This window comes from Amblyraja radiata, chromosome 8 (genome assembly GCF_010909765.2).
Source record: "Amblyraja radiata isolate CabotCenter1 chromosome 8, sAmbRad1.1.pri, whole genome shotgun sequence".
Lineage (NCBI taxonomy): Eukaryota > Metazoa > Chordata > Chondrichthyes > Rajiformes > Rajidae > Amblyraja > Amblyraja radiata.
The window spans coordinates 72524616-72540382 of record NC_045963.1 but is presented as its reverse complement, the minus strand read 5'-3'; the positions used below and the strand labels follow the sequence as shown (position 1 = coordinate 72540382).

Genomic DNA, 15767 nt, shown 5'->3' with positions numbered 1-15767 from the left:
GAAAGGCACTGGTGAGGCATACTTGGAGTATTGTGTTTAAGAAGGAACTGCAGATGCTGGGAAATCGAAACGTTGCCTATTTCCTTTGCTCCATAGATGCTGCTGCACCCACTGAGTTTCTCCAGCACTTTTGTCTACCTTGGAGTATTGTGTTCAGTTTTAATCATCCTGTTTTAGGAAAGATGCTATTAAGCCTGAAGAAGATTTACTGGGATGCTGCCAGGACTCGAGGGTCAGAACTATAAAGAGAGGATGAACAGGTTAGGACTTATATTTTTTGGACAGCAAGAGGCTGAGGTGTATAAAATCATGATGGGAATAGATAGGGTGAATGCAGAGTATTTTACCCAAGGTAGAATAATCATGTACTTGAGGGTATAGAGAGGGGAAATTTAATAGAAATCCGAGCGGCAAATTTTCACACAGTGGGTGGTCAGTATATGGATCGAGCTGCCAGAGCAAGGAGTTGAGGTTGGTGCAAAAAGAATATCTAAAATACACTTGGACTGGTAGATGGGTAGGAATGATTTAGAGCTGTATGGACCAAACACAGGTAAATGGGTCTAACAGATGGGAGATCTCAGTCTGCAAGGACAAGTTGGGCCAAAGGATCTGTTCCTGTGCTGTCTATATTACTAAAAGTCTGATGTTGACCACTTCCTGGTGTTCTGAATATTGACTTTAGAAAAAGCGCTGCCACTTACGGCTGTGATTTTTGGCCATCTTACTCAGAGTTCCCCTCCGCTGCGCAGGACAAGAGGATTTTTCCCATTCATGAAAAATAAAAGAGTTATTCATGTTTAAAAATTGTTGAGATTCTCTCTCCTGAAGGCCACGCCCCTTCGGAGGGACTATAAAACCCGGAAGTGTTGAGTGCCTCAGTCAGTCTCTGCAAGATGGGGGAATCGAGAGGGTCAACTCTCTCAGTCTGAGCTGTGAATAACACTGTACACATGTCTACTAAACTGTGAGTGTGGTTTTACTGACCTTGAGTGCCCTTAATATAGTTTGAAAATGAAAATGTGGTTGGTTTGAAATAAAGCACAGCAAATGGTTGGTGGTGGTTGGTTTGAAATAAAGCACAGTAAATGGTTAAAAGTTTAAACTTGCCAACTTCCTGTTTGCACTGTATATTGATTTTAGATAAAACGCTACCACTTGCGGCTGTGATTTTTGGCCATCTTACTCGGTCCTCCTCCGCTGATCAGGTGCAGAGGAGTCTTCCCATCAATGAAAAATAAAAGTGTTATGTGTTTAAAAAATGTTGAGAATCTCTCTCCTGTCAATCACGCCATGAAGGCCGTGCCCCTTCCGGTGGGAGGGGGGAGGGATTATAAAATCCAGAAGTGTGGGTGTGGCTCAATCTCTGCAAGATGGGGGAGGGAGAGGTCACGACTGTCTGAGCTGTGAATCAACTGAACACACTGAATGTCTATTGAACAGAGTGTGGTGTTTAGTGTGGATTCACCCTGCTTGAAATGGTATGAAACTGCATTTGAATGTGGGGCCTTGCACCCTGCATGAAATGGTATGAAACTGCATTTGAATTTGGTGGCCTTGCACCCTGCATGAAATGGTATGAAACTGCATTTGAATTTGGTGGCCTTGCACCCTGCTTGAAGTGGTATGAAACTGCACTTCAATTTGGTGGCCTTGCACCCTGCTTGAAGTGGTCAGAAACTGCACTTGAATTTGGTGGCCTTGCACCCTGCATGAAATAGTATGAAACTGCATTTGAATTTGGTGGCCTTGCACCCTGCTTGAAGTGGTATGAAACTGCACTTCAATTTGGTGGCCTTGCACCCTGCTTGAAGTGGCATGAAACTGCACTTGAATTTGGTGACCTTACACCCTGCTTGAAGTGGCATGAAACTGCACTTGAATTTGCTGGCCTTGCACCCTGCTTGGTGGCATGAAACTGCACTTGAATTTGGTGGCCTTGCACCCTGCTTGAAGTGGCATTTCAAGGAATAGCCGTGTCAACTTCCAGCCCACCAGCCTCGAGGGAGTGAGCTGCCAGCACACCAGGCTTGAGTGACTGAGCCGCCAGCCCAATAATCCATTCCACAATGTCCATACTAGCCCTCAGGAAACCAGTCCCTTCAGCTCACAACACCCATACTAGCGCTCCAGAAAGCCCCACCCCCCCCTTGTGGAATTGGTGGAGAGGTGGAATATTGCGTTGGGGGAACAGCCCTCCCGTGTGAAACTGGGACCCAATGGGGGTCCCAGCCTTCCAATTTGAAAAATAATCAGGCTGTTGTTTTAAATATCTTGACCTGCTGGGTTTCCTTTTTAAAGTTTTGATCTACATTATAGAACCAGAAATATTAATTATTAAATTCTTCCACGGATACTGCCTTTCCATTGAATGGTTGCAGTGTTTTGTTTTTTTAACATGTACAGGTGATTGGGGACACTGCAGACTCTGACGAATGTTTGCTTTTTATTCATAACCACCTTCAATATATCCAACCTCCAACTAAAGAGTTCTCATGCATTTGATTCAAAAGTACCTTTGAGCAGAATTCACTATCTGACATGCTTTTCTGAAAATCCACTTCTAGTTTATAAAAAACGTTATAGGGCATCTGCATTTTACAATCTTACATCCATTTAAGTTTTTAAATATTAAATAATATTTTATGTAAAGGTGCGGGTTTTAAACAACATTTCTAGTACTCAAGTATATTTGTACTAGCTAATAACTTGGCTAAATCCTTCAAAGCAACTCTATTGTTCAGGCTTCCACCACTTGCATAATGAACAACAACACTCAATAGACCTCAGCCAATTTAATTGATGCCAACCTTTGTGAGATGCAATGGATGAGGCAGGTACATTAATGATGTTTAAAATACATTTGGACAGATATATGGGTTGGAAAGGTTTCGAGGGATACGAGCCAAACGCAAGCAAATGGGACTAGTTGATGGGATGACATGGGTATGGGCAAGTTGGGCCAAAGGACCCAAAGCTCAAAGCTAATTAGAGAAGACTTGAACCCAGAGGAAAGAATAATAACATAAAGCCAAAACTATTTGCGCCACAGGTCAATCAATTTCAGTTAATTAATGCAGACAAGAAAGGTACATCCAATTGAAAGGGTAGGCTACAGAACCACCAGCAAATCCAAACAAGAACTTCACGAGAAGAAAAGTAACCTGACTACCTATACATTGGATAATATAAAGGAGTGGCAGTAACAGAGGAGCTATTCTCTAACTTGCCATCAACAAGTCAAGTTCGAGACTTGGTTCGGGAAGTGGTTGTACTATGATAATTGGAGTTGAGCCTCAGATCAGGAAGCTAGGTTTCTGCTTAGAATATTTTGCAAGCAATCTGGGGCAAATCAAAGAGCTGTGTGTCCAAGTTGGAAGAGAAGTTGAATTGTAAAAGACTCTTCGCCATTCTTCATGAAACAGCATATCTAATCATTTAAAAATTGGAAATACATTAACTGCAACTATAACGAGGAAATTACTCATAGTTGAACACAACAATTAACCAACTTTAAGCAAGGACAATATAGCATGCAACTTTAATTATATTGAAAATTAAGACATTTGCATATTTTGAAATGGTAAATTCATACGAAGGTTTAAAACTCGCTACAAATAAATACTACTGCAGAAAAAGATTTTTTATGTTACAAACTAGCATTTAACATGTGTTTACTTAATGATCAAGAACAAGTTACTTTTCTCATCTGGGTTTATTATTTCAACAAAAAAAAACTTTGATGCTTTCATTGGATTCTTGTTTTGAGTACTATTATGATCCAGAAATAATAATGTACAAGAAATCTTTTAGTCAACATAGTTGAAAAAAAAGTTGGCCCAGTAATTGTTCATTATTTCAGTGCTCAATTCCATACTAGTTAAAATAGTTTATACCAATCACAGCAAAATCATTGCAATATTTGATGCAAGGACATTTTTACATTTCTTAGTTTAACAGCCAAAAGTTAAAAGACTCCCATTTGTGAATGGCTTTACAAAAAATATATATTTTAAAATATATTAAAACTGCCCAATACACAGGGCGAAATGTCTATACTGGACTATGCGGTCCAGCACAATGTCACTGTTTGAAAAAGTCACTTCAGACAGTATTACTTTTAAATTATACTCCAATGTTGTTGGAATAAGCTTAATATATTTTTTTAAATGAACCAACAAGCAATATTTCACTTTGGGTAAAGGTGCCTGAAGGACATAGAAACATAGAAAATAGGTGCAGGAGTAGGCCATTCGGCCCTTCGAGCTTGCACCACCATTCAATATGATCATGGCTGATCATCCAACTCAGTATCCCGTACCTGCCTTCTCTACCTGCCTTCCATACCCCCTGATCCCTTTAGCCACAAGGGCCACATCTAACTCCCTCTTAAATATAGCCAATGAACTGGCCTCAACTACCTTCTGTGGCAGAGAATTCCAGAGATTCACCACTCTCTGTGTGAACATTTTTTTTCTCATCTCGGCCCTAAAGGATTTCCCCTCTATCCTTAAGCTGTGACCCCTTGTCCTGGACTTCCCCAACATCGGTATGGTTCACAATTTGGATGTTGAGAACTCTGGAGTCATCAATTCTTCATGAATTTAGTTTACATAAAACAGAACAAAGCATGCATATTCTAACCTTTTATATGTCATCCTCCTTTAGGCCAGCTAAAAGCAATGTTACATTAAAAAAATTAAGTGTATTGTGCTCTTAACTCTTATGTCACTGCATCAGTAACTTGTGATTTGCTCTGTAATGCTGTAAAAGTACAACATATTTATTATTGCAGAACTTCAATAACTACAAGCAAAAGAGAAATATATGGATTACTATATGAAATGAAAAGCCGGAAGAATATTTCCACTGAAAATATTCATTCTGCACCATTACCGCTTACAAGGCAACTTTACAAGTCTAACCAATAAAGTTTGCTTACTTATAAATTATTTATATCTACACTCTCAATATGAATGAGAAACATATTATACAGTGAGACACCAGTTGCTTGTTCAGGTTAACTAATATATTTGCTTATCCTCATTTGAAGTTGCCTATCCTCAATGAAAACACACATTTGGAAGTTTCACATTTGAAATGAAACATTAAACCCAAGTTCCATGCAGCCTCAAAGATGAATGCAAATGGTTCCCTAACACTGTTTTGAACAGATTATCAAGTAGTTTTCTTATTGCGTAGGAATGAACTGCAGATGCTGGTTTAAAACGAAGATAGACACAAAATGCTGGAGTAACTCAGCGGGACAGGCAGCATCTCTGGAGAGAAGGGATGAGCAATGTTTCGAAGAAGGGTCTCAACCCGAAACGTCACCCATTGCAGTTTATCCAGCATTGTATGTCTGTCTTCAGTTATCTTATTACATTCTGTGCAAGCTATTGCTGAATTTTTTTGTAACAGTGATGCCTTAAACTACTTTGGCTGACAATTAAACTCTTCGGGATGTCTTGAGGTTGTGGAAAAGACTTCCCCTTCTGCAACTGCATTTGGCAGTATCAAGGGATATCAAGACATATTAATCAAGATGAAATGGAGCAAACAGATGAAGCAACTGATAAGCTAATATCATCTTATATAAGCATATCAACATGCCATTCTTCCTCAGAAAGGATCTAATCAAATGCCATGCTCAAATGTACTGATGTTATCTTCTTCCAAAACCAACAGATAGAATATCTTATCTTTGTTCTCATACTAGAAATGTTGTACATTGTCAAAACACAACAGAATAATTTAGCTACATCCATGCAGGACACATACTATGACTAATAATTGCTTGTACAGAGCTACAAATCCTAGTATTGAATTTATCTTGCCTTGCAGAACAGAATTTTTCTGAATACTATGCAGCTTTGATGAGCTATTTAAAGTTTTTGCATTGGGCATAAAATAAGTTCCTACTTATTCAACACTGAACCATAGACAGAGTGGAAGTGGTAAAGAATTTGGGAACGTAATAAACATTTCCGAACATCTTACATTTACCAAACTGAAATTTTTCTAAACAACAGAGGTGCAAGATAATTATTTTTTCCCCAGTTTTTTTTCCCCAGAATTAGTTCACAGAACTATTGTGGCAACATTCACGTGGGAAGTAGTGGAGTAAACCAGACACGGAAATCGCTATCAAAATATGGAGGGGACGGGGGACAGGGGGGACACAATTTTTTGCCGGCCGTGCGCGCATGCGCACACACACACACAACACACACACACACACGTGCGAGGCTTCGGAGGCTCAATCGAGGGCTAAATGCAGCTCAACTCTGCCTGTCTCGCCGGGTTAACTACAGCCCTGCCTGGACTGACGGGACACCAGCGCTGCTTCTCCACGCTGGCCATATTTCCCGCAAGTGCAGGCAGGGCTGAAGGTTAATCTGGCGGGACAAGCAGAATTGAGCTAGGTTTAGCGCTGCTTCTCTGAGCTGGCTGTGGGCCTGGGGGCATCGCTCCCGTCTGACTCCCGACCTCTCTGGCCACCCGTGGGGAGGGGGCACTCGGGTGGGAACGGGACAGCGCCGGAGACCGGGATCGATCCTGGCTGCAGATGAGGCACAGGTCTGTGCCACGTCTCCCTCCTCCAATCACCGCATTCTATCCTCAGGTTCCACCTTCCCCCCCACTCCTCCCTCCTCCAATGATCTCGCTGAATCATCATGTCCCGCCCCCATTGCCTGCTGACCAACGTCTCTCGTCCAATCAGCGCCCTCGATCAGCAGTCCCACCCCCACTGTCTCGCGGAAAGCGGAGATTTCACCAGGTTTTAAAATCCGGATTACAAAAACTTGGGGGGGATGTCCCCCACCTTTCAAAACAGAGGGGGACGTGTCCCCCATGCCCCCCCCCCCCCCGTGATTTCCGCCCCTGGAGTAAACTAGCATGTTCCATGGTCCCAAATACTTCCCACAGTTTCCATGTCTAGAATGGACCTATTTTGCTTGTATTCTCTAACAGCATGAGAATGAATTAATATATTTATAGCTCACAAATAATAGTTAAGCAGCAAATTAGTAACTCCAAGTTTAGACATGGAAAAAGGAAAATTGTGATTTAATCAAAAAATTCAAAAAATTGACAATTAGAAATAATACTTTTTTTAACGTTGAAATATGTCAAGCTTATTATGGTGGTATGCACAGTAGATAAGAAACTTCAGTTATTGTATTCATAAACAGAATTTGCTCCTTTACACTTGGATTGTCCACAAAAAAAATAATCAGAGCAGCATAAAAGGTGATATCTAATGATGAAGGCAATTTGGGTTGAACTAAAACAGCTGAGAAACAATGTTTCAAAATAAATTCAAGAAAACATTCACATCAATTTCATTAAGAGGCTTATGATAAGATGATAATCAAATTGGAATTGTCTAATATTGTTTCCAGATATGAGAGTCCAAGATGATTTTCATGGTTTATCCATCTGGGTTTAGAGTGTAAAAAAACCCATTATCGTTGGGATGAATCCAATGAAGACCAATGTGCCAAAAGCCTTTTTGACTACCCTATCTACATATGATGCCACTTTCAACGAACTGTTTCTGTATTACTGCATCCCTCTGCTCTACAGCATTTCTCAGAGTCCGACCATTCACTGTGCAGGTTTTGCCCAAGATGTCCAAGAGACGTTGCAAATTTGAATAACATATGGTCCAAGGTAATTAGGTTAACAAAAGGTGTCCATTTGATCGCAGAGTTAGTTACTCACCAGATCAGTAATGCCCGCCAACGTAAAAAGACCAAGAGCTAGGTTGAATTCTTCTTCTACTATTAGGTAACCCAAGTATGGTGACAAGCCAATTCTTGCCATACAGAGTAGGTTTGGAATTGTCCATGGATTTTCATACTGCAAACAAATAAAACAAATTTATTATTTTCATATATAGTCCAGCTCACCACAAAAAACGTACAAACTCCATACAGACAATGCCCTCAGTCGGAATCGAACCCAGGTCTCTTGTACTATAAGGCAGCAACTCTACCGCTGTGTCACCGTGCCACCCTAAAACTAAAGAGTGAAGGGTGGCTAATGTTCCTTTATACAATAAGGGCTGCAAAGAAAATCTTAGGAACTATAGTAAGCCTCATGTCTGTGGTAGGCAAGTCACTTGAGGGGATTCTGAAAGGTACATGCATTTGGAAAGACAAGAGTTGGTTATGGATAGTCAGCATGGCTTTGTGCATGGAAGATCATGTCTCAAGCATTTGATTGACTTTTCGAAGCTGTATCCAAGAAGGTCGATAATAGCAAGGAGGTAGATATAATCTAATTGGTCTTCTGCAAGGCCTTTGATAAGGTTCCGCATGGTAGCCTGCTCTGGAAGGTTAGATTGTATGAGATCCAGGGAGAGCTAGCTAAATGGATACACAGGTGGCTTGGTGCTCGAAGGTGATGGTGGAAGATTGTTTTCCGGATGGAGCCACATGAGCAATAATGTGCCTCAGGGCTCAATGCTGAGTCCATTATAGTTTGTCATCTACATCAATGATTTGGAAGAGAATGATTTGTAAATTTGTAAGTGACACTAAAATAAGTATCATCATTGACAGTAAAGAATTACTGCAGGTAAGTGGGCCGAGGAACACAGAGTTTAATTTAGATACATTTGAGGTATTGTAATTTGTGAAGTGACACCAAGAACTTCAGACTGATGGACCAGGGAACGGAAAGCTGGACAAGAGAGGTGGGGGTGAGGCAAAGCCTGACAAGTGACAACAGGTAATAGGTGAGGGCTTACAGAAAAGGACACAAAATGCTGGAGTAACTCAAGGGGTCGGACAGTATCTCTGGAAAACATGGATAGATGACCTTTTGGGACGGGATGCTTCAGACCCATCTGAAGCAACACAAAATGTCACCTACAGTCTGAAGAAGGTCCTGACTCAAAACATCATCTATTCCTGTCCTCCAGAGTTGCTGCCTGACCCGCTGAATTACTCCAGCACTTTGTGTCATTTTTTTAATAAACCAGCATCTATAGTTCTTTGTTTCAAGGGGCGAAGGCTGATTGTCAGTTCGATAGAAATAGTGACGGTGGCACAGCGGTAGAGTTGCTGCCTTACAGCGTATGCAGCGCCGGAGACCTGGGTTCGATCCCGACTACGGGTGCTGTCTGTACAGAGTTTGTACGTTCTCCCACATTCGAAAGACGTACACGTTTGTAGGTTAATTGGCTTGATAAATGTAAAAATTGTCCAGTATAAAATTTTCCAACTTCCAGTATAGTCCCTGGTGGACTCTGCGGAAGTGACGATCACAAGGTACAAGGTACAGGTACAAGGTGACAAAGGCTATAGGGCAAATTGGAGATTAAAAGTTGTCAGATAATTAAAGAAAAGTAGTGAAATGTAATGCAGGAGGGAGGGAGGGGTATGGGTGGAAGGGGTCAGGGGAGCGGTAAGAGGGGGGGCGGGGGATAAAAGTGAAAATGGGGGATTTAAAGTGGGTGGGGTGCGAGATGAGTGGAAGGTGGTGAAAGGAACAGGGTGAAAGTGGTGGTGGGAGAATGTGTCCATTTCGTTCCACAGACGCTGCCTGACCCGCTGAGTTATTCCAGCATTTTGTGTCTATCGTCAATGTAAACCAGCATCTGCAGTTCCTTCCTACACATTAATAGTATTTTGGCTTCCCTTCCCAAATGAATTCAAACCTAGTTGGTACTTCAGCAAATGATCGTATCCTATGAGCCTGCATGATCTTTCTCATCAGTAAAAGCAGCATTCGCAGTGATGGTACCAAGTTGAAGCCATGAACATGTGATGGTCAGTTCATATGTCCATAATCCATAGGAGCAGAAGTAGGCCATTTGTCCCGTAGAGTCTACTCCATCATTCAATCATGCCTGATCTAACATTCCCTCTCAACCTCATTCTCCTGCCTTCCCATAACCTTTGACACCCTTACCAATCAAGTATCTGTCAATCCTCGCCTTAAAAATACCCAATGACTTGGCCTCCACAGCAGTCTGTGGCAATGAATTCCACAAATTCACCACCGTCTGACTAAAGAAATTCCTCCGCATCTCCTCTCCAAAGGTACATGTATTTATTCTGAGACTGTCCCCTCTGGTTCTAGAATCTCCCACTGGTGGAAACATCCTCTCCACATCCAATTTGTCAGCCACAAATCCAATAGGGAATATGGTTAAAAAAAAAGAACTGCTTTATCCAAAGTGGCAAAGAGTTGGAGTCACTAGCGCAGGGAGTGGTTGAAGCGAGTGATGTTTAAGGGGAAGTTGCTCAAGCACATACGGGAAGAGAGTGTGATGTTAACCGATTATGAAACATAGTGACATAAGGAACTGCAGATGCTGAAATCTTGAGCAAAACACAAAGTTTTGGAGGAACTCAGCAGGTCAGGCAACATCTGTGGAGGAATGGACAGGTGATATTTCAGGTCGGGGACCCTTCTTCAGACTGGTTTATTATTGTCACCTGTACTGAGGTAGAGAAAAGTTTTGTTTAGCGTGCTATTCAATTTGATCAGATACACATAAACACAATCATGCCAAGCTGTACAACAGGTAGATCAAAGGGAAAGTTGCAGAGTGCAGAATATAGTTCTCAGTGTTGTAGTGCACAAGTTCCATGGGCAAAAGTATATTGTCTGCAATGGAATAGAGGTGAATCGAACAGTATTCTAGCTTATAGAGTCATTGGGTCATACAGTGTGGAAAAAGGTTCTTCGGCCTTACTTGCCCACAAAGACAAACATGTACCAACAACACTAGTCCCACCTGCCTGCATTTAGGCCATATCCCTCCAAACTTATCCTTTCCACATACCCATCTCGTTGCTTCTTAAACGTTGCAAAAGTCCCATTTCAACTATCTCCTCTGGCAGCTCGTTCCATACACCCACCACCCATTGTGTGAAAAAGTTACTCCTTAGGTTCCTATCAAATGTTTCCCCCTTCATCTTAAACTTATGTCCGCTGGGTCTTGATTCCCTTATTCTGGGCAAGAGACTGTGTATCTACCCGATCTATTCCTCTCATGATTTTATACAGCTTTAAAAGATCACCCCTCATCCTCCTGCACTCCAAGAGATAGGGTCCCAGCCTACTCAACCTCTCCCTGTAGCTCAGGACATCGTGTCCTGACAACATTCTCATAAATCTTCTCCGTACCCTGTCCAGCTTAACATCAGAACTGAACCCAATATTCAAAATGAGGCTTCACCAACATCTTAGACATTCCTCTCATGATTTTATATGCTTCTATAAGATCACACATCCTTCTGCGCTCCATGTATCCCATGAGTCCTAGCCTGCTTAACCTTGAGTTCAGGCCCTCGAGTCCTGGCAATACCCTCGTAAATCTTCTCCGTACCCTTTCCAACTTGACACCATCTTTCCTATATTCCTCTCATGATTTTATACACTAAAGGTCTCTAATCAATAATCCTTCCACAGATGCTGCCTGACCCACTGAGTCCATCCAGCACTTTAAGTTTGAGTCAAGTCTGAAGCTGAGGAGGGGGGGGAGCATGGACATGTGGGGCAGAAGGGCCACGTTATCTTGAAGCAGGCGCAAGCAAGCCCCAGAGTCCTGGCAGCATCCTCGTAAATCTTCTCAGTACCCTTTCCAGCCTGACAACACCTTTCCTATATTCCTCTCATGATTTTATACACCTCTAAAAGAAGAAGGGTCTCTAATAAGTAATGCCTCCAGATGCTGCCTGGCCAGCTGAGTCCATCCAGCACTTTGGGATTGACAACTGAACATCTTTCTGAAATTTCTCTCACGGTTTTTACACACCTCTGTAAGGAGAAGGGGTTTCTAATAAGTAATCCATAGAAAACATGTTTTCTGTGTAATACCAGAGTTCGAATCAAGAGAGTTTATAATTAAGAGAGTCCATCCAGCACTTTGAGTTTGAGTCAAGTCTGAAGTGGAGGACAGAGGGGCCAGCATGGACATGTGGGGCAGAAGGGCCGCGTTATCTTGCAACGCCCGTACTCACCAGCTCTGGAGACCCGGCGCCGGCCGCCGCTCTCTCCTCGGCCCTCGGGTACGAGCAGGGTTCGGCCGCTTGTCTCTTGGGGGCGGGTTTGCCGGCACCGTAGCGGCGGGAGAGGCAGGCCTGGTGCCGGGGGAAGCAGCCGGAGCCTGGGCCTGGGCGTGACCAGGTAACCGTGAGCCTGACGTGCGGCGGCGGCAGCAGCAGCAGCGGCGGTAAGGCCGGGCGTTGGTGGAGGTGGAGGCCGGGGCCTGGCGCTGGCGCTGGGCCTGCCCTCGGCTGCCCCGTCCCCCCGCCTCCTCCTCCTCCTCCTCTCCCCGGCCGGCTCAGCACCTTCCCCACGCCGCCCAGAGTCCAGCGGCATCGGCGCAGCAACATGCTCTGGCCCCCCCCGAGGGCCGTCAGTGGGAGAGCCGCCGCCGCCACCGTGTAACCACCGCACTGAACATCCCCGAACCGGGACAGGACAGGACAGGGACTCTCCCCCTCCTTCCCCCAACCCGAGCCGACAGGGCACCTGCTTAAAGGCAAAGGCGCCTGCTGGGGTGAACAAAATAAAATAATCTCCTCTCAAAGCCGCCTGGAGGCTACTAGATGGGGCTTGAAGGTCACCCAAGGTGCTGTCAACCGGACTCAACACCAGTCACAGAGTGATACAGAGTGGAAACACGCCCTTCGGCCCAACTCTGCTTCTGCTTGTGCTGTGCACAACCGCCAACAGCTGGGATATCTCGTGCAGGTTACGCTAGCATGGACACTGGTTGCAAAAAGGGTTATTTAGATATTTATGCGGGCAAGTTTGGTGAGATGATCCATGTGCAACTTGTCGAGCTGTGACTTGAAGAGTGACAAGGTTGGTGCACACCTGGTGGTGTCAGGAAGGATGTTCCACTCTGGGATAGTCCATGGACATAGTGACTGTAGATAGCTATTTTTGTTTGCTCTAATTCTAGTATAAATAAAGTGTCCTGAGGGCTGTCTTGTAGATTTCTGGGTATTGGATTGAACGAGGTGAGATATGTTACTGTTAAGAATGTTAAGGATGATGCCATGAGTCTCTTTATAGATAGTACATAAGCAGGCTATGATGCATCTTGACTCCAGCATCTTGACTCCACTAGTCCCATTTGCCTGCGCTTGGTCCATAACTCTCCAAGCCTGTCCTATCCATGTACCTGTCCAATTGTTTCTTAAACGATGGGATAGTCCCAGCCTCAACTACCTCCTCTGGCAGCTTGTTCCACACACCCACCTGTGTGAAAAAGTTACCCTTCGGATTCCTAATAAATCTTTTCCCCTTCATCTTGAACCTGTGTCCTCCTGTCCTCGATTCCCCTACTCTGGATAAAATACTCTGTGCATCTACCCGATCTATTCCTCTCATGATTTTGTATACCTCAACCTCCTACGCACCATGGAATAGAGACTCAGCCTACTTAACCTCTCCCTATAGCTCACACCCTCGAGTCCTGGCAACATCCTCATAAATCTTTTCTGAACCCATTCAAGCCTGACAATATCTTTCCTATAACATGGTGCCCAGAACTGAACACAATATTCTAAATGCGGTCTCACCAACATCTTATATAACTGCAACATGTGAGTTTGAGTCATAAGGTCAGAAGTGATAGGAGTAGAATTAGGCCATTAGACCCATCAAGTCTACTCCACCATTCACTCATGGCTGATCTATCTCTCCCACCTAACCCCATTCTCCTCCCCATAACCCCTGACACCCGTACTAATGAAGAGGAGATTGAGTAGGCTGGGACTCTTATTCCTTGGAGCGCAGGCGGTTGAGGTGTGATCTTATAGAGGTGTATAAGATCATGAGAGGAATAGATCGGGTAGATAGATGCCCAGATTCTCTTCCCCAGAGCAGGTGAATCGAGGACCAGAGGACATAGGTTTAAGGTGAAGGGGAAAATATTTAATAGGAATCTGAGGGGTTAGCTTTTTGACACAAAGGGTGGTGGATGTATGGAACAAGCTGCCAGAGGAGGTAGTTGAGGCAGGGACTATCCCAACATTTAAGAAGCAGTTCGACAGGTACATGGATAGGATAGGTTTGGAGGGTATGGACCAAATACTGGCAGGTGGGACGAGTGAAGCTGGGACACGTTGGCCGATGTGGGCCTGTTTCCACACCGTATGACACTATGACTGATCTATCTATCTCTGCCTTAAAAAGATTAATTGACGGCCTCCACAGCCTTCTGTGATAAAAGAATTCCACAGATTCACCACCTTTGATGTATGGACTCAACAATCCATCAAGGGCCACACTAAATGCTCAATTCTGGAGTCTTACGGCACTGAAACAGGCCTTTCAGTGCAACTTGCCTATGCCAACAAAGATGCCCCATCTACATGTCCCATCTGCCCGCATTTTGCCCATATCCCTCTAAAACCTTCCTATCCATGTACCTGTCCAAATGTGCTTTAAATGTTTAGGAAGGAACTGCAGATGCTGGTTTACACCGAAGATAGACACATAATGCTGAAGTAACTCAGCAGGACAGGCAGCATCTCTGGAGTGAAGGAATGGGTGACATTTCAGGTCAAGACCCTTCTTCAGACTGAGAGTCAAGAGAGTGGAACTAAAGATATGGAAGGGTAAGGTGTGAAAATAACAGATCTAGCTTAGATCAGGCATCTTAGTTGGCAGACCAGTTGGGCCAAATAGCCTGTTTTGTGCCAATAGCTGAAGAACCTGCAATAGTTTACCAGGGAAATGGGAGAAGGCAGCAGTTGGTAAGAATTTTCCGACCATAAGTCCCAATACAGTACTTTGAGGGTAAAACACAAAATGTTGATCAGGCAGCAACTGCGGAAGGAATGGACAAACATTTCCGGTCAAAACCCTTTTTAAGACTTTACAAAAAACATTTCAGGTCAGGACTATCTGACCTGGACTTTGAGGGTCATCCTTCAGACTCTGGCCTCACCAAGATCTAAAATATAATCTTGCAATGCTAGAGGGCATGGTGATAGTCATTCTCAGCTTCCTATGCTGATAATTATTGCAGGTTGCTTTTGTTGATTCATGCCACCTCTAAGTTTGTTGTCTGAGGAGAAATCAACCAAAATCAAAGAGAGGAGACTTCATCTTGTTTTTCTTCAACCCACAGCAGAAGATCAAATCAACAGCATCTGTCTTCATTGCAGGCTTCAAGAAAGCACATTTGTAGGTTGCACTTACAATGCTGGAAAAAAGGCCTCATTAACCTTCAAACATGACAAACATGTCTCCTGTGTTCTCTGTCAACCTGTCCAAATCTTAATGACCTCCTCAGCGCACTCTTTTTCCTCAATACAAACAATACAGCATCCAATTGTCCAGTAGGAATATTACCCTGTAGCTGAACACATCCCTTTAAAAGTTGCCCACAAAGATTAAACCCACTGTGTTAATAATTGTGAGATATTGCAACATCTCAAAGGTTTTCAAATTTCAACATCTCAAATGCCGAAATCACGCATGTCAGTTTCAACACGGAAACGCAACTGCACCATGTCCTTTTGCAAATTCCACAAACACTTAGTGCGAGAGGATGCTGGTAACTCTAAACAAAAACGACGATCGCTTTCTTGATCAAGATTTTTAACAGGCCAAACACTTTGCGACAGAAAACCTTATATTCGCTGATTAGCCGTTATTATTTTGGTTTATTTACTGTTCGAGTCATGGACCTTGATTACTGACCCTTTCTGAAAGCAAAGTGAAAAAGAGGACAGGAAGCAGCTTTACTGGTTTCAAAACTCTAAATGCTAGTGCCAGAATAT

The 15767-nt window shown here is 43.4% G+C and overlaps 2 protein-coding genes across 2 annotated transcripts in view; one reads left to right on the top strand and one right to left on the bottom strand.

The window, feature by feature from the left end:
• Positions 1 to 12666, bottom strand: part of crls1 (cardiolipin synthase 1) — a 48127-nt gene extending 35461 nt beyond the window's left edge. The window contains exons 1-2 of the mRNA XM_033026228.1: positions 11985 to 12666; positions 7729 to 7866 (exon numbers count right to left, since the gene is read on the bottom strand). Of these exons, the coding sequence (XP_032882119.1) occupies positions 7729 to 7866; positions 11985 to 12359 (513 nt within the window). The 5' untranslated portion in view covers positions 12360 to 12666. The remainder of the gene's footprint in view (positions 1 to 7728; positions 7867 to 11984) is intronic.
• The window catches only part of lrrn4 (leucine rich repeat neuronal 4), a 31620-nt gene that overhangs the window by 13620 nt on the left and 2233 nt on the right, over positions 1 to 15767 (top strand). The window lies entirely within an intron of this gene.